The 24,216-nt window shown below is 36.8% G+C and overlaps 2 protein-coding genes across 6 annotated transcripts in view; both read left to right on the forward strand.

The window, feature by feature from the left end:
* Positions 1–6,159, forward strand: part of BTBD8 (BTB domain containing 8) — a 32,240-nt gene extending 26,081 nt beyond the window's left edge. For both annotated transcript variants that reach the window (XM_071750703.1, XM_071750704.1), the window contains 4 exons: positions 168–255; positions 808–947; positions 1,375–3,720; positions 5,067–6,159. In XM_071750703.1, coding sequence (XP_071606804.1) covers positions 168–255; positions 808–947; positions 1,375–3,720; positions 5,067–5,536 — 3,044 coding nt within the window. In that variant the 3' untranslated portion in view covers positions 5,537–6,159. The remainder of the gene's footprint in view (positions 1–167; positions 256–807; positions 948–1,374; positions 3,721–5,066) is intronic.
* Positions 6,160–15,192: 9,033 nt separating this feature from the next.
* C8H1orf146 (chromosome 8 C1orf146 homolog) lies at positions 15,193–24,215 on the forward strand. 4 transcript variants are annotated; one of them, XM_071750714.1, is made up of 6 exons: positions 15,193–15,819; positions 16,713–16,805; positions 18,706–18,799; positions 19,863–20,031; positions 22,280–22,358; positions 23,515–24,215. In XM_071750714.1, exons 2-6 carry the CDS (start codon positions 16,770–16,772, stop codon positions 23,626–23,628), a joined length of 492 nt encoding a protein of 163 aa, XP_071606815.1. In that variant the 5' UTR covers positions 15,193–15,819; positions 16,713–16,769; the 3' UTR covers positions 23,629–24,215. The 4 variants fall into 4 exon arrangements, with proteins under 4 accessions (XP_071606815.1, XP_071606812.1, XP_071606813.1 ...); XM_071750711.1 differs by having other exon boundaries at positions 15,207–15,819; positions 16,713–16,838; XM_071750712.1 differs by lacking the exon at positions 15,193–15,819 and adding an exon at positions 15,864–16,049 and having other exon boundaries at positions 16,713–16,838.
* The last annotated feature ends 1 nt before the right edge of the window (position 24,216 follows it).

Below are 24,216 nucleotides of genomic sequence, written 5' to 3' on the forward strand. Positions count from 1 at the left end.
TCTCTTCTCACAATTGACATTACTGCTAACTACAGAAAATGGCAGCAGTTTCACAAGTTTAGCCTCTATGCTGTTTTCAATAGCTGAGCTTCATATATTAGATTTTTTCAGTACTTGTATGCAATATATTTTCCCCAATATTTAACTCTGAATTTACTTTACAATAGTGAAAACCAAGTCATCAGTGAAGACACCAAATGGGATCACCACCAAAAAAAATAAGTCTGAGCTTGAGACTGATACCACAATGAGCAGGTACGTTACAAATCAGTATATATAAATAAGATTAATATGTATGAGTATATGGCTTTGTTAAAGTTTCAAGTGCAGTATTAAACTTACTGTTAAGTCAACATGTTCTTTTTAATCTGAGAATGTCTATTGCATGATATCAGCAAAACAAACTGAATGGGAAATATTGCTGTAAAGATTACATTGGTTTGGCTCTTGTGTTGGATTGTTTCATGCTAATAATTTTTAAATTGTTATAGGTCATTCAGAATTCTGCACACTGGAACAGTTAATGACTACAAAAGGTTGTGTAAACTTACTCTTTCTGGGATAACTTAGATTTAGTTGGACAGGAAGACAGCAGAAGCACTGTGAAATTGTGAAATGGCATTTTTGTATGAGTGTGTGTGTGTATATAAATATACATACAGGTTTTGTTTTCAAAAAGTACACCTTTTAGGTGGCATTTTCAGAACTTACACTTGGGTGTATATTAAAAGAAATATTGCTGTTTAAATACTTAAACAATACTAGATCTTAAGCTTGGAAATAAGGGATGTAATAATTTCTTTGCAGTCTGACAAAAAAATCAGCTGGAAAAGGATGTAATGAACAAAATGCACAAGCTGTTTTGAAGAAAAAAGGGAATGTGAATAGCAACTCTACAGCACAGCAAAAGGCTCAAACCACACCATCCACTTCTCCCAAGAACCAAGGTAATGTTTCATACACCAGTGAAACAGTCTGACATTATTATGCAAATCTTTGCACTATAAATTGAATACAGGAGTCATCACTTCCTGTGCTAAGCTGCTGTGCAGTGTTTCTATGCACTGTGAGACAGCTGCTGCTTTCTACTGCAGCAATGACTGCTTCAGTCACAGGTTGAAGTAATTCCTTTATGTATAGTCTGTTACAAGGTGCTTTAGTGAATGCAATATGGTATTTTTGTCTAGTATTTTTCTAAGATCTCAGTTCTTAAATCTTTAAAAACCCTTAAATCGTTTAGTTACATAAAAAGTTGAGTAACTTGCTTCTCAGCATAAACAAGCTGAGAAATTGTTCGCTAACAAAATTGGGTGAATATATTTTAACTGACATATAGAATTATAGTTTTTTGGGCTTTTTTTTTTTTACTGTTAGGACCTATGGGGGAATCACCAAATTCACTGAAATCAGGAATGTTTCCAAAACATAACGAAGAAAAAAATGGGTTACAACAAGTGGTTCAAACAGCGCTCTCAGAAAAACATCCTTCAGTAAAGAAGAAGAGTGTTAAGCAGTCACAAACACCTGTAGCAAGAGTGACTGCAAAAATAACACCTAAAACTCCATCGAAGAATGCTGAGATTATGAATAATAAAGACTCAAAACCGAAAACGTCAGGGCAACCTGTACTCAAATCTCAGTCATCTACCCAAAAACATTCAAAGAGTGAATCTCCTGCTGTCCAGAAGAATGCACACACCTCTGAGCACAGAAGTTCAGGGCAAAGAATGGTAAAAAATGTGGCTGATGCTGTGGCAGGTCAGCCTCATAACAATAACGAATGCCCTTCTCCAAAGCAAAATGAATCTTTAAAACCTGTGATGGAAAGTGTCAGCAAAGATAAACTGCTGGCATCCTGTCAAGCCAATAAACAGAAATTATCAGATCCTTCTGAAAATGTGGAATACAAAATACAGCCAGAACCATCCTCTCTGATTACAAAAGAACCTATTTCTAATCTGCATGGTTCACTACAAAATGAAACGGAAGCAAGACAAATCTGTGGAGATCAGACTGGAATTAAACAGATTGAAGACACACAGAAAGATGATAAATCAGCTGAATTTCATTGTCATGCACAGTCTTCCAGTGAGGGATACTCAGGCTTGTCCAAGGAAAGCCATCAAAAGGCTACTGCTTCAGTAGAGCTGATGAAACATTCAAAAGCAACAGAAGTCTGTACTGAACAAAGTGATAAATTAAACTCTGAAACAGGCCTTAAATACAATGAAAATGCTTTACCAAGCTTTTCCAGAATGATAACCAATAAAGACGATGAGACATCATCTCCTCAGATCCATATGGAAGATGGAATTCTTACAGATGCTGAGCTGTGTGATACATCAGCCTTGACTGAATACCAGTCTGTTACAGCAGATTTAGATGATGTTTCTGAATGTTCCACAGAGCAAATAACAGAAAAGTTTTCACCTAGTTACACAGAGCCCATAGATCCTACAGAAATGCCAGAAAGCCATGAAAATGCAGAAATTCCCTTTGTGGATCACTGGAGTTCTGGTGCACTAGATCCAAAAGAGAGTCCTGAATCAGATACTGGCAGTGCAACCACATCCTCTGATGATATAAAACCAAGATCAGAAGATTATGATGCTGGAGGGTCTCAGGATGATGAAGGATCCAATGAAAGAGGGATTTCTAAATGCAGCACGATGTTATGCCATGATTTTCTTGGAAGAAGTAGCAGTGACACGAGTACACCTGAAGAATTAAAAATGTATGACAGCAGCTTAAAAATAGAGGTGAAAATGAAAAAAGAGGGTTCTGATCTCTTCCGTGTTAATTCAACAAGTGATGATGAAATACCAAGAAAAAGACCTGAAATTTGGTCCCATCAACAAAGTGCAAGGACAAATACTAGAGAGAGCAGAAGTTCTACTTTTGGGAATGCACAGTTTACTCAGGAAGCAGACCAAGTTTCTTCTTCTGCTGATGAAACAGAAGATGACAGATCTGAAACAGAGAATGTTGCAGAAAAATTTCCTCCATCAAATGTTCCTACTCAACAGTTCCAAGGAATTGATAATTTAGCTTTTGAAGATGCAACAGAAAATGACACTGCAAGTCAAGGTTTTTCTAAAACTAAAAATTTCAAACGATCTGTTTTGCTTTCAGTAGATGAATGTGAAGAATTGGGATCTGATGATAGAGTGGAAACTTCACAACAGCATTCAATGGATTCTCTTACTCCTTCAGAAGTATTTGACAGTGTTTCTCATGAGCACCATCAAAAAACTTTTTATTCAAGATATCCACTGGAAATTGAAGAGGGATTTCTGGGTTGCAAACAGCGTAAGGATAGAGTCAATAGATTGGATAAAAGTGAAAGTTCTTTCCCACATCCTCATGACTCTGAAATCCCAAGGAAGGAGAATCAAGGTGCTTCAATGACTGAAGAAAATGGTCCAGAGAAAGTATATTCAGAAGACACTCCATGTCCAGGAGAAAAACAGAAAGTAACTATGAAGAATGAGGTGGCTAGTGAAGTTCACCAGTGCAATAAATACTTAGACAGTGATGCAAAATCTCAAGAAAGACCATGTCACTTGGATCTTCATCAGAGAGAAACTAATTCTGATGTGCAAAAGAGCAGCTCTGCAAAACCTGTAGAAGCCAGTAAGAATCAGATACTGATTCAAGAAGGTCAAGTGAGAGACAGTCAACCAGCAACTACTGAATGCGCTAAATCTGATTTACTCCCAGGTAATGTACAGAAATAGAAACATTCAGTCATTCAAAAACAAATTAATAGGGAAACTTTAGCAATTTGTCTGGGATTTAATCCTGAACTGAAGTAATTTTGGCTGAAACTATAATAAATCTTATTATTTTTCAGTATTTTACTTGGGTAGAGAATGCTTGTCTGTTTGAAATACCTGCCAGTACCCTGCTGTTCAATGAGAAACTTGACTACAAGAAAAGAGATTTTATGTAATGCTAAAAGAAAGATTGGATGCAGTTGTCTGTACTTCAGTTATTTTTGATCCAATCTAACATTGACAGCATCAGCTTTGGATGGAATCTTAGTGTTTGTTCTGTCTGCTTGACAACATATAGTATGTCTGAATGGGATGTGCAATAACTACAGTAATAACTTGAACTAAAGTGCACTGAACTGTTTACCTGAACAGCTATATGCATTATTGTTGTAATTTATTTATTTATATATTATACACAAATTTGGATCCTTCTCCCACTGAATATAACTGAGTATTTGCCATATCCATCAGTGGGAGCAGGTTTATCTCTGATTTAGAGCTTATAAGATGTCTAAAATTCTAAACTTTACCAGTAAAAGCTTATTTACTAAAAGAGAGATTATACTTGGAACTAATGCTTATATACAGAAAATTGCTAACTTGTTTCATGTAGCTAGATGAATACTTGTCTAGTTTTGTGTTTTGTCTTCTTTATACCAATAATCCAGTCTGTTTATCCCATTAAAAATATACAATAGTGTTGATTACAGCTATTGTGTATTCAGGAGTAATGAAATGCTAATGATGATCTGTGTTCAGTCAGACCACTGAACAGAAGACATTAAAAACTGTATAATTTTTTTTTAAATTTGCTTGCCCTTGCCTGCAGCTGCCCATGCATGTGCGGTGTAGAAATAAGCCTGTGGATAAACAATTTTGGTTTTAATTCTCTTCTAAGCTGGCATAGCTTAAGTCACTATTCAGTAATTATTCTCTATTAATTCCCTCCATGCACCTCCTGGTCTAAGCTTAATTTATGTAGTAAATGAGAACTTCATGTGCATTAAGTGTATATTTACATTGTCATTTTCTGTATCAGAAACTTAATTACGGAGGTTATTGTTAATTACCAGTGGTGATCGCTGCTTTAACTTAATTTATAAATCATACTTTGTTTTTTATATAGGAAATAAATGCCTCAAATTTTGTCAATTTTGTATAACCCTTCATCCCCCCTTTTTTAACCTGGTTGGATTGTCTTTCCTGAATGAGTTAAATTTTGCTCTACACAGCCTGAGGGAAGGATCATCTGCAATTTTTTACATTGTACAGTATTGTGAATTATTTCAGGAGACATAGATGATTATGACACAATGGCACAAACCTGCATGTATGAGCATCGGCCTTCAAAAACCCTTTCTCCAATATATGAGATGGATGTTGGAGAAGCAATTGAGCAGAGGATGGATTCAGAAACAGCAATTCTAGATGTGGATTTTGAAGACCAGCAGTTTGCAGAACAGGACTGGACTCTTCTCAGGCAATTGTTATCTGAGCAGGACTCAAAGATAGGTTTCAAAAACTCTGTTCCTGAAGACCTTAACTTAGCACAATGTCTTATCAATCAGACACTGTTTCTGGCACGAGATGGTTCTAATCCTCAGGGTACATCACAAGTTGACACCTTCAGTAGATGGACTGAACTAATATCTCCACTTGATGATTCTTCAGCAAGCATTACAGTGGCAAGCTTTTCATCTGAAGACTGTTCATCACCTCAAGGGGAATGGACAATTCTTGAACTGGAAACCCATCATTAAGGCATCAAATGTTTGCAACTGAACTCCAACCCATTGCCCAAATCTATTTTTGATGAGTTGTTTCCATACAGTAATGAATTACTGCATCAGTCAAGAACAAGCAATTCTTGATACTGTGGCAATCTTTCTGGTACAATGAGGTAAATCTGTTAATTTATAATCTAGATTGAATCGCAAGTACAAGAATTTTTCAAGGCTTAAATGTACATCTTTTCTAAAAATGAACTTTGAGCATGTATTTTCTAGAACTGTTAGAAAAATTAGATGACATGAAAAATATTCTTAGTTTTTACCCTCTCTTTTATCTTCCTTTCTGACATTGAATATTCCTGTTAAGCAAAAACTTAAAGGTGACTACACATTTAGTAGACCTCTTTTCCTTTTCTCCCCCCTCTCTATATGGTGACTTCATTTTACAAGATTCAGAATGGTTGTGTCAAAAGATGGTGCATGCTAATACTACTTTAAATGCCAGAAACATATACTTATATTAGAAGAAAGCATTTCAATATGACTCTGCCTTGGGCTTTATTAAAATGAGCAGCTTGTTTCATCTGTTTCTTCCAGATTTGATTTTTGTATTTTTTGTTTTGTTTAGAAGTTTCCAATAAATTTTTTAAAATTCTTTCCTTTTAAATATAAGACTTCAGAGGGTCTGTACTATATGAAGAGCACTGTTTCTTGAAATTGCACATTTATAAGCAAATATTTCTACTGGCATAGTGCATCAATTCAGAGGAGTCAGCACAATGATGCTCCTGTTTTAAAAAACAGTAAGTCTGATGTCACGGTCAGTGTTACATCAGAAGTCTGATGCTGGCTGGAGTTGCCTTCAGGCTTCAGCACTTGCACCCTTTTGACACTGTCTGAGGCATAGCAAGATTCTCAGGAATATGGTTTTGTTTGTTGTTGCAGATGCTACATTTTGGAGGGGTAACGGGATTCTTTCATCTTCATTAATGGCTCCACTGTAGCTTTTATATTGAGACTAAATGTCAACACAGCCATTCTTCTGACTAAGGGTGAAATAGGATATACTTCTCAGTACTCACTGATCTGCTGCTACTGGCTATTAATTTGGGTATGGAAAGTACTGTTTATTGTCTTCTCTGATTTGACTGGGGGGAGGAAGGAGAAAGAAACTATTTGTAATTCTTACCAAGTCAGAACTCCTGAAACAAGATGGGGCTTATTTCCTGCTAAGGTTAGGCCCTCAAAGAAATCTGCATTATGGAAATAATAAGACTTGTCTTTCACACAGCTTAAAATCTCAGCAGGAAGTATTCTACCTCCTCTTAGTCATTAACCAAAAGTGCCTTCAGAAATGGGTGCCGCTACTGATGTTTTTGGTTAAAACTATTTAAGGTAAGTGTACTATGTACTAGCCATAACCACTAAAAATATGGTCAGTTTTGCAAGCCTTTGCACTATTCCAACAGTGCACCTTAATTTTCTTTGGACACTTCATTTATTTTTGTTAGTAGTGACAAACTCAGTTGTGTGAACGTACAAAGTTACCCCAACACATGACTGAAGAAGTTACGACTTGTCTTATCTTTGGACTTGACCTAATAAAGAGCTCTGAGGCAAAATAGTTTATCTAGAAAGCCACTTTGTTGGACTTCTGATACAGAAGCAGAAGTGAGGTTTTAATTTCCTCAAGTTAAATGGAGAAAGAATTTTAGCTCATTCTTTAATATCAAGTCAGGAAAGCCTACCAAGAAGGTAAAGTCTTCCTTTCTGTCAGTGAAAAGGAAAGACTTGAAACTCATGGAGGGAAGATGTTCAGTTTCATAATAATGATCTTTCCCCTACTCTTAGGTTTTAGCAGCATAAATAGCATGAGATACTATAATTCAAAATATTTTAAGTGCAATGTGCTCTGTTTACTCTAGTCTTCATACTGGGTGAGTCTGAACTTTCAGATGTGCAAATCATCAAGAAAACGTATTCTTCACCTTGAAGTTTACAAGGTATATCAACAGTGGGGAATCTTTTGGATAAAATAAAGAACTATACTATTAGCCATAGAGAAAGATGAAACTCTGGAGAAACTTCTTACAGAAGGCCGATGAATGTTGTTTTCTCAATTTCTGTTTAAAGACTAAGGTAAAAGTTGTTTAAAATAGTGTTTAATCAACTTGAAAATCCTGATGATATGCTAGTTAGTGGGCATTCACATCTTAAGCTGAAATGATGGGAAAAAGATAGAAGATTAGGAAAAATGACAGAAAGTGAAAGACAAGGGTCTCTTTTGAGTAACTGTTGCTTTACCCCGATATTTAACTTCCTCCTGAATTGAAAAAGTAACACTAACAGCTTGCACGTAAGTTTTCATGTTTGTCATATGAAATGCAATCATATATGGGGTTTTTTAATAGGTTTTTTTCTTAGCATTTACTTTTCCAGTTGCATGAAAATTTAAATTAGCTTCTGTGTTTAAGTCCCCAGTGATGATACTGCCATTCCTTTAATAGACTTGCAGTAGTCCAGTGGTTAGGATTTGGTATATTGTTCAGTTGGTACATATGCAGCCATAGGATTCAGCTTCCCACAGCCAAATCGTCTCTGTAGACATAGCTGGAATAGAAAGCAGTATTGTTTGTAATTTGTGTTACCAGAGTGCCTGTGGGGCTTAATCAGACCAGCATCACTGGCTAGACACTACTAATACAGAACGAAAACAAGGATTTCCCACAGAGTGGTTATAATCCCACTTAAGACAAAAGACCAAACAAAAAACATGAATGGAAAGGTCAAATGAGTGTCAGTATTTGTCTAGCTGATGAGCAATGGTCTCAGCACACAGTCAGTTTAAATATTGTAATTTTGTCATTCTGCATGATTATGAGAAGCAAAAATAAGAGGGTGAGAGCTGGAGGCTGGAAAATGAGGGATATATTCCTGAGCAGCCTTGTGTGTGTCATCTGGACTCTTCCTGTTTGACCTTGGTTAAAGGTCCCTCCTCATTCAGGAGGATGTTCAAGCTGTAAGCAGGAGTAGGTGGCTACCTGTTTAATAGCATCAGTGACCAGGGTTCTCTGGAGTCCTGCTTATGCCTCCTGGCAGTGCATTTACCACTGTATTGGCCTCTTATCTGAAACATGAATTGACAAGTGTTTGTTTGAAAACTTCTTATGCAAAAACAACCAAGGACAGTGTCATGGGCTCCAAGTGAATAGTGATTAAGAGGTTCTGAATAACCTCTGAAGTAAAGACAGGCTGTGTACCTCTGATAAAACAGTGAAAGGCATCACTGGAGAAACTAAAGAGATGGGGTAGACAAAATAATATTTAAGAATGACCTTTGCAGTAGTATTTTGAATTAGTAAAAGCATTGAAATTGATTTGTCAAAGCTTGAGAAGACAATGTTACAGTAAAAAGGTGACAATGACAGTTTACATGAGATTGTTATGTGAATGGGTAAAGATGTCTCTATCCTACAGGCAGAAACAAATTTAGTGAACTATCAGTGGAATTAAGAGGAAAGGACTCAAAAATCAGTTTGAAGTAATGCTTCTGAGTCTGCCTACCCTGAATGACATCTTATGTTCTGTGTGTATGGATGGATTAGGATTAAAATAGGCTAGACCTCCAAAAGGTGATGCAATCGGCATCATTATTTTTTTGCTAGGACAATTAGCCTGTAGTGTAGACTGGAGAAATAGCTATGCAGGGTTTTTAACATAAAGATGCTACCTAAAATAGTACTAGTGAAATAAATCACCAACAGTTGTTTTGTAAAGGGAAAAGAGAAGGAAACTGAGGCTCAGACACCTGGACCACTATAGAAATTTGAGGATAGTGAAGGTTCTTCCAAATGATCTACTCAAAAAAAAAAAAGAAAAAACAATTAGGGAAGCCAAGGAAATAAAAATGGTGATAGGAGTCAAACGAAGATGACAGGGTATAAAGGAAAAACACAGTTGGCTTCACTGAAAATGCCCCACAAGACAGATGAGTATAAAATAACAGTTTCAGGGCTGGATAGGAGCGTGTCCTTAAAGACTGTGGTAAAAATGAGATCCTAGCTTCCACAGAATGGAGACAGGCAAATGCCAGTTTGGTAGAGTGTGGCAGAACTGCAGAAAGAAAACAGCTTAACCATTAAGAGAGAGGCAACAGTTAGAAAAATGCATCAGTTAATAATATATTTTTGTTTGTTTTTTTAAAGGCATAAGATTATACCGTATTTATATAGTGTAGCAAAAGAAATGACACTAAGACCTAATGTGAAGATGGGGAGAGGTAAATCTGCATGAAATTAGATCAGCAGGCAGTCTGGGCTGCTACTACGAGTGATCAGATAAGAACATAAACATCTGCTTTTGTGGTAGGGGTACTGGAAAGGGCACTCCATATATTAATTGTTTTTCTCTAAGAAAACCTTGCAGTACAAGCATAGAATTACAGAAAAATTGCAGAAGAATCATATAATTACAGAAAAAAACAGGTTTGAAGGGGTAACTTCAAAGTTAAATCACGTTGCTAGGACCCTATCAAGGTCTGTAGCATGGATAATGGTAATAAAGTTCAGCAGACAGGATAATGGTGGTCACAGGAAATAGTTATTTGAGATGCAAAAAATATTATAAGAAAAAGACTTCGGGTATTGATGGGAAAGATTAGTAATAAAGTACAAGGAACATGTCTTGCTTTTAGAGTTCTGTGATGGAACTGTGCATGGTTAACAATCTTATTCCACACTTTGCTTTTTAAGATTTTAAATTATTTCAAAATTATGCAATATTTTGGTTTGTAAATTTTATTACTATGTTGGGGGAACTAGTAGGCCGGTCAGCTTCCCATGTTTCTCACACAAGCTACTCAGTTTCTTTCAGAAAATGTGTATCAAAAAATTACTGCACCTTTTATAGGTACAGATTGCAGGAGACTGTAATAAAAATTTTAATATATATTATTGCCATTTGGAAAATAATTAGTAGCATGGTTGTTCTACTTCACTCCAGAAAATCTAAAGGTTTGTATGAAGGAAATCAGAACTGCTATTATGTTGTTCATCTGTTGAACTCATTTTGTTTCTACAAAACAATTTTGTTTCTACAAGGGAAAACTGTTGACCTCAACTGAAGCAGATTTCAGGACTTGCCTATATTAAATGCCTGTACTTGAAAAGCTATTTCTCCAGTATATCTGTTTCATAGGTTTCTGGATTTAGTCTACTAATAACATTGTACAGTTGTAGAGGTGACAAATTGCAGCTAGAAAGATTTCAATTTAGGAGTCATAATTGTATGCGTTCTGTTAATATTTTATGGCTGGGGTGATTTAACATTTGTACATTGAAAGATGACTGGGACTACACAGGAAATGAGAACAAAAGAGAGAATGAGAAGTTGCTTTGTTAAAACAGATGGTTCCATGGAAATGGGTTTGGAATCCAGTGAAAGGAGAAGCTTTAACCTCCTGCACAAAATTCATACTGATTTTCAGCTCTCTCTGGAACACAAGCTATGCTTGTGCTGGTTTGGAAAATAAGCTTTAATGTGTTCAACTTTGGAAAAATTACAGCTGAATTATATTCTTCAGCTAATTTAAAACCAATCTCCCTATTGAAAACAACTGCATGGTTTTAAGGAAACTAAACCTGTAACAGAGGTATGTGATTAATATAGAAAGTGGTTATCAGCTGGGGAAAAATACTGGGCTTGATAATTTTTCTTTACCTATGGTACCTAATAACAGCAAAAACTAGAGTGCATGCATGAACACACACCTGTTTATTTCTTGCACTTGAGCTTTTTATGCAATCTATACTGTATAAACTACACTATACTGTATACAAATGTATAGTAGGCCACAGTTCTGCAAACATGGGAGCAAATCCACTTAAACATTTGCTGTTTGGCTTTCAAGTTAACATTCACTTTGCAGAAAGGGTAATGGAACTGGCTCTGGGGGCAGACATTGCATATTTGTGGTTTTATATGGTACTCAACTTAATGAGGTTCTAATCCTGATGAACCATCTGGATACAGTTAAAGTATGAAATAATAATGGAATTCCATTAAGTAGCTTCCCTATTCATGATTTATTAGCTAAGTTCCCAGCTCAGAAGACTGTTCCATTAGAGAAATCAAAGTTCTAAGTAATCTAACTTTTTGCATTGCATGCAACAAAAGATCTCTCACAGCTGTACAGTAAATATGAATACTGATGAGATCTTCAGTAACTGAAGGCTCAATATTTGAGGGTGAGGTTGACTATAATTCAGTAACTAGATACATTTAACAACAACATTGATACTTGAAATCAGTTTTGTATATTAACAGAAGATGACTGTTAACTGGATTAGAATCAATTGATATTCTAGTGAACCTGAACAGCAGCTGGAATATAAACATTTGGGGACCAGGTTCAATTACTCAGGCTGTACATCAGGTTTCATATTGATGCACATGAGTGAAAGGGACTCTTGACTTTTTCTCTGCTCCCATTGAAATTGGTGTGAATAGTACCAGATTCACATTTTAAAAAATCAGGATATTTTTAAGTGTCTGAACAGAAAGTCTGGTAACCCTGGTGAAAAATTTGACTCACATAAGTTACTTTCCAGCTGTGTAAGTCGGCTATGAGACTGATCTCATCACATTACTTTAGTCTACAGCATCCTCATTTATGAAATCCTTATTTATTAATTTGTGGGATTTTGCTTAAACTTGTGTATAATTAAGTAATATTTGGGTTTTTTTGTTTTTTTTTTTATAGCCTTCTTTGGAGTGTGGCATGGCACCTTGCCTCTCAGTAGAATTGTATCAATCTGCTTAAGATCAGTATAAGTAAGACAAACCATATGTTTGTGCCACCTTCAGTGTAGGTAGTAAAAACTTTGTTACCTTCATAGAATGAGGTAATTTTCATGACTGTGGCCGTGAGACCCACCTATAAGTCAAACTTCCTTCCTGTAACAGAATGTTCTAATGTATCTTTGTGGTAGAGAAGGAAACCTCAATCTCTATTTGATTATCATGTTCTAGTAATCAAGGTTAATCGTATATATCTATAACAGGATGCAGCTGGAGAAAAGTTCTGAGTCACTACCTGTAGTCCATGGCTTTATGGTCCTGGAATATTTTGACCTCGCAGTCTTTGGGAAGGTGAGGGGGGGTGTAAAGCTCTCAAACTGAATGTCTGCATGTTTTCCATCCACTTGCTTTTCAAACCTTAATAATTAACTGGGGCCTAAGTAACCATATTTCCAAGTGATTCCCTGTGAACATGGTCTTCTCTTTCCAGAATCTCTGTACAGTTGCATAGCCCCAAAAGCTTTCTTCCCCATGCTACATACTGAAGATTCTTACTTCATTTCTGTATGACAGAAAATAATAAATCCTATGTGTCATTTATATGCTGAGTCTTTGTACTTTATTGAACTTGAAAACTGCTAACATCAGTTTTTATTTGTGCTCTGTAGATTGAAAAAAAAAGCATTACTTCTTTTTAGTATACCTTCACTCCTTTTTCACTTTTATAAGGAAAAAAACACTTTTTCTTGGATCATGTAATCAGGAACAAGACTGGTGATGTGTGATATGATACCAATCTGTTCTCATATGAAAAGTTACAGACAAGGAAGATACCTATGCAACTGCCCTACAAAATCAGAAATTGGTGCTGGTTTAGAACATACAGGATATGGCCCAGAGAAACACTAATTTGATGAAAGATTTTACCTTGTCATAAATTATTAATCTAAATGCTTAAGCTATTATCTTTATCACATGGGAGTTCTAATCCAAAGATCTTTCTATTCCTGCCTAAATGGGTTGCTCTGCTCCCAGGAGTTACTTGATATGCTGCCAGACACAGCCCTTTTCTTTCTCTTGCAGTTTCACCTGTATGTAAAATGTATCACATAGGTATGTGGAAAAGAAATGCATTTGAGATTTAAAGCTAAGACTAGCAAAATGTCAAAAACTGTCACAGCAGAGATAACTGTTAAGTAGTAAAATAAATTTAGCTCATAATATCAGGTAGCACAGTATTCCTCAATATCACTTTTTGGAAGAGACGCTACTTGGAAGAACAATGCTTCTGAAGAACAGGAAAAAAACATTTTCTTCAAATTCAAGCTTTAGTCAATGGGTCTTCTGACATAAGGCTCATAAAAAGAGAACGCCAGGTCATATAGTGAAATTCAGACTCAAATGGCACTGCAAAACAAACTGTTTCCAAAATTGTCCCCTGAGCAGTTCCTAGCCCTGGGGCTCAGCCTGTCTCACTGCATAAGAAAGATTTGGACTGGAGTTCTAGGCTGGGGTGGCTCTTACAGAGAGGCAGCAGAGTCCACTCCCCTAAGAACTTTTGGACTCAGAGTCTTATTTTTATTTCAAATGTGGACATTGTCAAATGTAATGACAAGCAGAAATATATTCAGTTAAGTTTCCAGTATTAACTTTTTGCCAACTGAAAATACAATACACAGAATTTACACAAGTTAAACCGTTAACGACTGGAGTCAAACCACTGACAGGAAGCAGTTTCTGTTTTTTGATTTTTTGCATTGTCCCACACTTATGCATCATTGAACTTCAATGCTTCTCAAGTGTTTTTGAGTTGGGAGGTGGAGGGTGTCATGTACAATAAATTTGTAGGGTAGATTTTTAAAAAATTTAATAATCCTTTCTTTTAGATACCATACATTTTTTAAAGTATTAGACTGGAGGAAACAAAAATCTACTCACCTGTAAATACATCCATATTGTGAATCATTGTTTTATTCCATTCTATTCCCTCCTGATTTTTTTTTCATACAAATTGTTGTAGTTCAATTAGTGCTTCTGCATATTAGAAGTATTCCAAAATACTACTTCTGATACACTATAGTAGTATAAATCAAGTATAAACACTACAACAAAACAGTTCCTACTCTTTCACCATTGAGATTTCTCGACTACTGAAATGCAAATTTATTAAGAGTGTGCATGAATTCAAACTTCACACCAGTACATGTCAGCAGGATCATCAAATCCTTGTCATAAAACTACCTTATTGTTTTGTATTTCTGTTTTTAAATAAATTCTGATGTTTTTATATCCTTGATTTTTGTATCCAGCCAGAGCACATGGCTCCATGTTACAGGAAATGGCTTCAGTTTGTTGGTCCTGTCACAGCTCTCCAGAACACTAAAACTGGGATAACTCATACATCAGTTATTTCCCTTTAATTTGCTTTCACATTTATACTCCATCGAAATTTTAAAATTGAGTATTACAAATATTTTACTTACTATCTTGAGTAGTATGGCATTTCCATCCCCTTGCAGTGATGAGCAACTGTAACTCAGGTGCATTTGACCAACAGAAGGAAATCCAACGTAAACCCTAACTTGCCTGAATCAAAAGTCATATTTAAATTACTACAATGACTATCTCTAAGTAAACCAGACAATTTGCTTTTTAAGTGTGTAATTTTAAATATGTAAATGTAGTTGCTTTCCTCTGTATTTTAAACTGCTCTAAAGAGTTAAAAGAACTTTTAACTGGTAGCTTTTCCTACCTTCTCAGATTTTAAGCAAAAACACCGGTTTCAGTCGCTAGCATGAGTCTAGATTCACATGCTGTGTGAAGAGCAGAGATGGAAATCAATGTTCTTTTCAGTACTTACTTAATTACTCCAGTTCTTTTTTTACCATATCAAAGAAGTACTGTTTCCTCTTACATGATGAGAAAAGAAGCTCCAACATTCTCATTATTTCTTTCACTGAAAGGGGTGCAGTTTCTTGCTTTCACAGTACACATTTTTGTACTGTGTAGCTTCTATCTTTAGAATATCATAGAAAATAATTTGGAATATTCTTCCCCAGAAACAGCTGCATAATTAGCTGTCCATTAAAAATCACTTCCTCGGGATTTTTCCAATGAAAAAGAAGGCCTATTACCATACACTGCTTATTACATCCACTTGGTGTCCTTCCATTTTTGTCCTTTCAGTCACTTTTATCGTCCAAAAATGTCAACCTGTACTTGGATAGCAGCATTCTCTCAGGCCAACGTGAACTCTGTGGGGTCTGGGGGAAGTTCCAGGGACACTGCGGAGCTGTCGGGGCTCGAAGCAGCACCCAGCAGGAGCCAGGCCTCTCGCCTCCGGGCAACGCGGGGCGGTCAGTGGGAGTCGAGCGGGTCGAGGAAAGGGCAAACGACTTCAGGGCGTTCTTACTTCCACCAAGGCCGCCTTCCTTAGCAGTGGGCTACGTGCATTTAATTTGGTTGTTGGCAGCTTTCGTCTGCCGTCTCTTTATTCCTCAGACCTGTGCGGAAAGGTTGGTTTGAGCTGCAGCGGGTTAGGAGCAGCCGCGGTTCCGCCTGAGAGGCCGGGCCATCGGCTCTGCTTGGTGCCGGGAGGCTCCGTGCCCAGCTGCCGGGCTGAGGTACCGCAGGTGGGCTGAGGCAGGCCGGGCCCCAGCGCGGCGGGAGTCTCCAGGGAGGGAAGGGCGGGGAAGGTCATCCCGGCCCCACGGGGTACAGGGATTTCACCATAGCGCCTTTCCAGGTTTTTAACATGAGTAGAGACCCGGTTAAAAGTTAGGTTGGGAACCAGCGGGCACAAAGGTTTCATGGTCTCTCCAGAATCCCCGGCACGGCCAGCAGTGCCTGCGTGACAGGCAGGCGCCTCAGGGCTGCGAGGCCAAGCCCAGGCTCGGGACTGCAGCCTGGCGGCTTCTGTGGCCGCAGATGCACCACATGAGCCTTACTGAAATAGAAACGCATGACAAGCTGCATATCCAGGAGTATTTTTATATGACTGAAATGCAAATGCACATGGAAAGAACCTTGGCTTCGTGGGCCGCTCCAGGCTGGGCAGGAGGCCCAAGGCAGTTTTCCCAGAAGTATCTTAGTGTAAAAGATACATAGTGCCCAGTGTGCCCTTTGAAAATAGGGTAAATGTTCCTTAGTAATTTTAAGTGCTTTTAGGAAATGTTTTTCTGAAATTATGTCTTCCTTCTGGGTCTTATGTCTTACAGAGGAAGCCCTCTCAGATGCAGATTCTTTACAGCCATTTGGGTACCTAATTGCCATCTTAAATTAGTTCAGTGGTAGTGAGCACCTGTACACATTTAATTTTTTTAAATTAAATCTTTATATCTTTAATGTGTCTTAAATTTTTCACCTTCTTATTTTGCCAGTAATAATTGTCATCTTTTTTTTCCCCAAGCTTTTCAAAAGGTGGCAGCTGAGATTTCAGTGCAGAGCCATTAGTCCCTTGAAAAAAATGACAGAAACTGGTGGTCAGGAACAGTCAAGATGGGTAACAACAGTTATTATGAGTACAGCTCTGCAGGTACATTACCACTTTTCAACAACAGCATCCAACTCGCTAAGAAATGGTGGAAGAAGCATTTCCTATATTCCATACATCACAATATTTTATGCAATGTAAATTAATATAATTGTTTTAGGAGAAAACAGTGGCATTAGTCAGAAGTTGTTTCTAAAATACTACTTGGTTTTTGTGCGCATTGGTTTTTTTCTAGATACTCAGTACCTTTTGGGAGTATTTCCACCTCCTATGCTGAGTTATTCTGCTTTACTGTTGTCCTCCTGACTCATTTTCACACAGCACTTCGCCTCTTTCAGTAAACACTACATAATTCCATCAGAAAGGTTTTTAATTTTCTGAGTTTCTCCTGAAACACTATTTTCTACTACACAGTATCAACATTGGCATGTTGCACACTCAGTAAGCATGCAATTCAGTTTAAAATAGGTAATCTTACATATATTGATGTATTTTTAGATCTGTTATTATAAGAAGCTTGGACTGCACTCCTCTGTAAAGTGAAAGGGTATGACAAGGAGCTGGTAATTAGTTCCTGCAGCTGAGACCAATTTCATGCCAGCTGGGGAGAATTTAGAGGCAAGAGGGCTTTGATTCACAAGAATATCTTACGCAGGCTTGGCTGACAAGGTTATCACCCCATCTCTGCTGTATAAATGGGTGAATGGAGTTGAAGCCATTCCTCCACCACCTCGGTTTAAAGTCTGTTCTTATTTGCCTGCTTGTTTTGAAATGACAGCCTGTAAACTGTTCCAATTTGGGAACTGCTTGAAGAGCAACTTGATCCACAATATGGTGAGAGTTTTATTAACTTTAATCCATAATATGATGAGAAGGTTATTAACACTTACTAACAAGAGGCCTAGCTGTACTCAAAACTCCTGCTGTTGCTAAGGGTTCCCCATGAAGAAAGTTAAGGAACAGCTGAGTACAAATCTAAGATTGCTTTTCTTTCACAAGGTATTGCTTTGTGCCATTTTTGGTTATGAGCTTTCTCTTTTCCCTGTGCAGCTACCCTTTTCTTACAGTTGTTATTTATATTTGTGCATTAAAAAATTCAGTGTCAGCAGTGGCTTTGAAGCAGAAAGGTTTTCCAGAATTGTAGTTATATCTCATTAGTAGCTGTCATTAATTGTTCCCATTCCTCATTACTATCTTCATCAGGGTCACTGGCTATACTGACTTTTTTACACTAAATCATGACACTCGCCTGTATAGGCAAGTTGTCTGTGTTTTAAACAGGTAGATTAAAGATGTTGGCTGAAAAGGATTCAGTGATTTTTTTTTTAATGTGTATGTTTGAGCAGCTTCTGTAGAACATGCTGCAGAAATCCTTTTCACAGGCTGAAAACAATATCCAAACCATTCCACTGTGTAGATGATTATGTTGCATAGTGCCATCTTTTAGTATTCCTTAGTAGGCTGTATTCTGTCAAAAAACTTTAAAGAAAATCATTTCCCATACAGATTTTCTGAACTATGTTCCAAATGAGATGCTGACATTGGAAAATAATGCAGTCTAATTAACTGGAGTCACAGAAACACACTATGTTCCTCACTTATGCAAATTCACCTTTAGCACCTTCTACAAAACCAGACTGCACAATGTTTTAGCTTCCCTACTATGCAAGAGTTTCCTGTGGTAAACTGAATGTATGAGTACAGAATTGCCATTCAGTGTTTGAGAACTTCCATTTCAGATATTTCAAAATGTCATTAGCTGAAAAGGTTTAGTTAAAATGTCACTACTTTTTAGCGCAAGTGGAATGAAAATATTTTTTAAATGATGCTGGAGTTCTATAATGGTTCAGACAGTGCTTTAAGAATCTTTCTAACTTGTTTTAAAAACAATCTTTTAAAATTTATTTAGAATCATGAAATTTCTACAGTGCTACAAAGACAACATCACAGAGTTCGATACTCAGAATCAGTGGAAATAGGATCCGTGATTTTTTCTCTTTCTGGTACAGTACTTTAAAATTTATGTTTTAAACTCAGAAGTTCTAATGAGATACAAGATCAGACCCCATTGCAGGCTACACTAAACTGAATAGAAGCTGCCTCACTGGAATGTCATGCAGTAGTGGAAGGAGCTGTGGTGTGATTGCACATAAATCAGACAGTAGAGAACTTCGAGAAAGAAATATTTTCATTGTTTTTTACTTTCTTTTGGGATGAATTGCAGAACAGCTACATTAGATTTGGTCATCAGCAGCTAAACTGTCAAGTGCTGCTGATCTGTAAGACAGCAAGCAAGATTTTTAGTATTCATGGCTGAAAACACAAGAGTAAACCAAAATCTTTGGCTTTCATCTCCTAAATTGAGTTTGTAGACCTGGTGGTAGCTGAGGAATTACAGAAAGGAGTTTTTGTGCAGGCTTGGTTAGCAAATGACTGAAACTGCAAACATTAAATTCCTTCATTTTGAGAGCAGAAGATTCTTTAGACAAGTAGGGAAGATCCTGAAGCTTCCCTGAACTGTAGTGATTAACAGGGCACACACTGGCCTAGTGTTTTATATCCTCAGTTGGTAAGCCTCTTAAATTTCATCCTTCTTAACTTTCACATTCAGAATAACTTAGCTGATGGGGTTTTGTCATTTTTATGGTACACAGTTTAGCTTACTTTTAAGATGTTACAGGTGTGTTTCTCTCATTCAAAACCAGAACTTGCTGACCTCTTTGTATTTACCCTAAATCAATTTCACTACAGGAGTTGCTTGTTCCTGAAGCATGTGCTTTCAAAGGCATTCACGTGTCTGTACTTTGAGTTGATTCAACAGTTAGGTCTTTATGATGTTATGGTCAAAAATAATCTGAGTCATTTGTAGATTTTTTTAAAAAATCCTCATTACAACTCATCAAAATCACATTATTGCATTTCACTGTCAAGATATGTAAATTCTTTCATCTGTTTTGTTCCATTGCCTTTTAAACTAATGTTTGAGTAAGAATCCTGCTTCCTGGTTTGTGATGAGAACTTCAATTACTGCCATGACATATACATGTATATAATTTTCTTCAATAGGTGTTGCATTTATACTGGCAGACACTCAAGACTTGCTTAGGACAGGGGAAGAACAGTTTTTCAAAAGAATTCAGAAGTTCATAAACATTCATCGGAACAGTTTTTTGGTTTTGTCAGCTGCTCTTCATGGACCAGAAGAATGGAATGTCATGTTTAGGATTCAGACAAGGTATGATTTCAACATCAACACTAATTGCTAAGAAGAAATGAAGTCCTGGATTTGGGAATTTTATTGTACAAGTTATTTTCAGGAATAGGAATTTTATTTTGCTAATGCACTGGAAAATTATTTAAAGCATACACTTATTAATGGCAAATTAAAAGAATCCTAAGTGAATAAATCTGACATGTTACATGAAACAAGAGGGGATGTTCCTGAAAACATAGCAAATGACATCCCTTTCAATTGATTTCGGGCTATGTAATGTAATTCTCTCTTGAACTGGAAAAATAGGCAATTTTCTTAGGTCGTTGCGGGGTTATTATATTGCAGAGGAGGGGGAAGGAAAGCAGTCTTTATTGTCACAGCTCAAGTGATAATTCTGCTCATGTCCTCACTAAATCCATCATGGTTTAGCAGTCTGGGCAGACCAAAACCCAGAGGACAGATTTGTTACTTCCATCGTCTACCATCCCAAGGGAAGCTAAAAGGGAAATAAAGACAAGAGACTTAAAAGTTGGAAACTAAAACTGAAACAGGTTTACTAGGTCAGGAGAAGTAACATCTGGGATAAGGCACAAATACACAAAACCCCATCTCGATGCTGGCAAGGAGAGGTGCCACAGGGCTGACTCAGGAGAGGGCTCCATGGCTCTGCCCAGCCCCGATGGATTCTGCAGAGCACCTGGGGAGCTGGGGCTGAACCCCCAGAGTCTCCAAGGCCTGGGAGCACTGTGAAGCAGCAGGGAAGACAGCAGCAGGAAAAAAGGGGTTAGGCTTCTGGTCCTCCTGACTTTTTCATAAAGTATGAGCAGAAAATGGGAGGGAATACTGACCTCTCTGTGTTCCACCTCTTTGATCCCTCAGGGTCCTAAAGAACATCTCTAGGTCCTCGTATTTGTACCAAAAATTAGCCTGGTCCACTCAAAGTGTGACAAAATCCGTGCGTTAATTTTCAAACACCTTGGAGCAAAGACCAGCTTTTTATTCTAACAGCAGTATTCTGTCCATTGATCAAACTGTTAACATACAAACTAAATTTAGACCTGCTGTAGTTGGAAGCAAAAGCATTGATAGAAATGGCTTTTCTTGCACCTAGGTAAGCACATTGAATTCTTTCTTTGTTGTGCTTTGCTCATTTACCCTTTGCTTAGCCCATTGCTAGTGTTAGCAAAGTTGTACCTACTTATTTCCATAATCCCTAAATCAAACAATTTCTGCATCAGATTTTAGTAAAGATCAATAGTGACCAGAGTGCCTACTCTTGCACTGCCTATAACATTTATTTTTGCTAATTAGAAGACCTGGCAGCCAAATTCAGATGAGATACATAACCACCATGGGTCTTAATGTGAAGGAGTCCAAGTCATCAAGCAGACTGAGGGGAAGAACAGGTGGCAGTCACAGGAGGATGCAACTGAGCAGTGGGGGCACTTCGTTTGAATTAACTTTTTTTTTTATTTTAAATTCTTTGTTGTTAGTTTCGTATCACGTTACAGCTCTACAAGAGGAAAGGGTAGCAATGTTAACTGTTGTCATTGTTGCAACACCCTTAAGTTACAAGTCTTACAGAGAGGCTCTGTGCTTGCCTCAGCTTTGATATCTCTTTTTCCATCACTGCACTGAATGGCAACTGATGCTCATCTTTTAAATCCTCAGATTCCATCTTCAAGAATGAATATGAGTAACATTATTTATAGAAAGAGAATGAATTCTAGGTTAAACTACTTGAATGAAAGAGACTTTACATCCCATTATCTTAATCATATCTGACGTACGGGTTGCTATATTTAGATAATGCACTATAAAGATTTAGTTCAAATTCTTAAGTATTTTTAGCACAGCATTTTCAGATAGTTTCCTGCATTCTTCCAAAGCCATAAAAAAAAAATATAAAAAACATCCAACTTTTTTTTTACTGGCACTGAGAACAGTGATCAACAATGTAGCAGAAGAGGGTTAGTTCTGACTGTACACATGCTTAAGTGTTGAATCAGAGAACCCAAGAAAAAAAAACAACTCAAAGAAATGAGCCCTTCCATATCCCTCCTAAAGAAGCAATACAGAAATGGGCCAGATGGCTATACAAACAGCATGAATTCTCCAGCTGCCTTTAAAAAATAGTCAATCTTTATGTACTTGTGGGGCAGCCCCAGTAAGGAGTTGTTTGCATCGTGTGGGCATGCTTTTTGAATTATATGGAATAACAGATGAAATGTGCATTCTAAAAGCAACCTTAACCTATTTTGATGTGCAGATTCCTAGGAAGTAATTTACGGATAATACCAGTTCACAACACTGCTGAAACTGTGAAGTTAATGCTAACTATAGCTAAGGTAAGTCTGGTTGTATTTACTTAAAAATATTAGTTCTTCAGAAGTCTAATCAGCCAGGAAAACCCAAGATCTATAAAATACTTTTTTTTTTTTCCTTAATGAAACGTTTTGGGTCAGAGGGACCAGTAATCATTGTAATACATTGAAGTTAGGATGTTTTCACTGCATTTACTAGCACAGAACCAACATGAGATCTAAATATGTAATGACTGCAACTTAAAGGTAAAATGCCAACCTAAAAACTAATTACTTGTGGATTTTTAATGATGCACATACTAGAATATTATTTATATAGCTTAATGTGCACCCTAATTTTGAACTTTTTAAAGAATATTTTTCTATAAAAATTCTACTTTAGATACTAACTATATGAGGACTAGCAGCATCCCCTGTACCAAGAAGACCAGGCTGAATGACATGCTATGAATCAAATGTGAATTTACATCTTATCCTTTCCTGAAGTAGGCATCTCACAATAATAAGCATCAGCCTGTTCAGAGTATTGATAATTTTTGAAGTGTGTAAGCTAAACTTCACTTATTATATGGCAAAAGTTTTACTCACTACAATGTTGAACTTAAACCTTTCAGGGAATCTTCTGGTATCAGGCCCAGTCTCTCTTAATACAGCATTAACCTAAAAGCTTTTAAGATTACTGCTGATCCTATAAACTTCAACTTGGTTTTCTACTTGTTCAGAATGTTGAGAGCAGATTTCAACAGGAGAGCCCTATAAAAAGAGACAATAGTACAAACCACAAGCCTGTCAGTTGCCATTGCATTATTTCTGCAAAGCCAGTTTAATGAGCTCGTGTTTTGCCAGATAACCCCTAACTTTTTTGCCCAAGGTTACCAGACATAGCCAAGGGAGCAATACCACCCAACTTATCCTGAGCTACCATGCCCTTCTGTGAAAATACTACCCAGATAGTTAAGATGCAATGCTGACAGGTCTGGTTCTTTTAGGACTGGTCTTGCACCTAAAGGGATACATCACATCACTTTTGTGTACATCATTCCTGAACAGCTACTTCAGAAATCATTCAGATTTCACTGCTGAATAATTTTATGTTTGTAGTATTTGAAAATTAGATGTTGAATGTTCTATTACTTAAGAGTTACTGTATCCTACTCATAATATTTTTCTTTCCTTTAAGATAACTTCCAAGCCACAAGCAGATGATACTCGTTACAAAATGGCAATTACAAAAGCCCATATCATAGAAAACAGTCCAGTTTGGAAGATGCTTCAAGGAGTAAAAGTTCCATAGTAACTAATTTAAAGTTCGGATTTTTTATTCATAAATAGAGTGGGTACATTTTAAACAAAATACAGAATGTTCTTAAAAATATAGTTACATTATAAAAGACTGTATAATACGACCTATGTATTTGGAATTAAAATTTATATTAAATAACATTCATCATACCAAATGTCCCTCCTAACAAAACAAACAAAAAAAGTGGTTTACCTACATTACTGAAAAGCCATCCTTATTTTTAACTTGATTCTGAACTTACAAGCTCATCTGTTTATAGTAACTTTCCAAAATATTTAATATCTCTTAAGGAAAACTTTTTAATTAAAGATGATCAGAATTACTCCAAAATACAGTTTTCTCATGCATAACCAGATATTTGTAGGAAATCTTACATGGTGTGTTTTTTAATCACAAGTGATGTCCATTTTGTTACTAATTTTAAACATATAATTTGGCTCAGAATTGATTAATTTTTCTTGAAATCTGGTTTCATCTGCAGTGTTCTCCATTTATAGCTTATAGGCCTGTTTATAACTATAGAAGCTTGTTTGTCAACATTTAAAAGTGCTAATAAAAATACTTGTGCTTAAACAGTGC

This window comes from Heliangelus exortis, chromosome 8 (assembly GCF_036169615.1).
Source record: "Heliangelus exortis chromosome 8, bHelExo1.hap1, whole genome shotgun sequence".
Taxonomy (NCBI): domain Eukaryota; kingdom Metazoa; phylum Chordata; class Aves; order Apodiformes; family Trochilidae; genus Heliangelus; species Heliangelus exortis.

Excerpts from the sequence above, each read along its gene's own strand:
- C8H1orf146 (XM_071750711.1), top strand. The coding sequence starts at position 16,770 with ATGACAGAAACTGGTGGTCAGGAACAGTCAAGATGGGTAACAACAGTT. Across the intron at positions 18,800-19,862 it reads CGTGATTTTTTCTCTTTCTG|GTGTTGCATTTATACTGGCA; the intron begins GTACAGTACTTT and ends TTTCTTCAATAG. Across the intron at positions 20,032-22,279 it reads ATGTTTAGGATTCAGACAAG|ATTCCTAGGAAGTAATTTAC; the intron begins GTATGATTTCAA and ends TTTGATGTGCAG.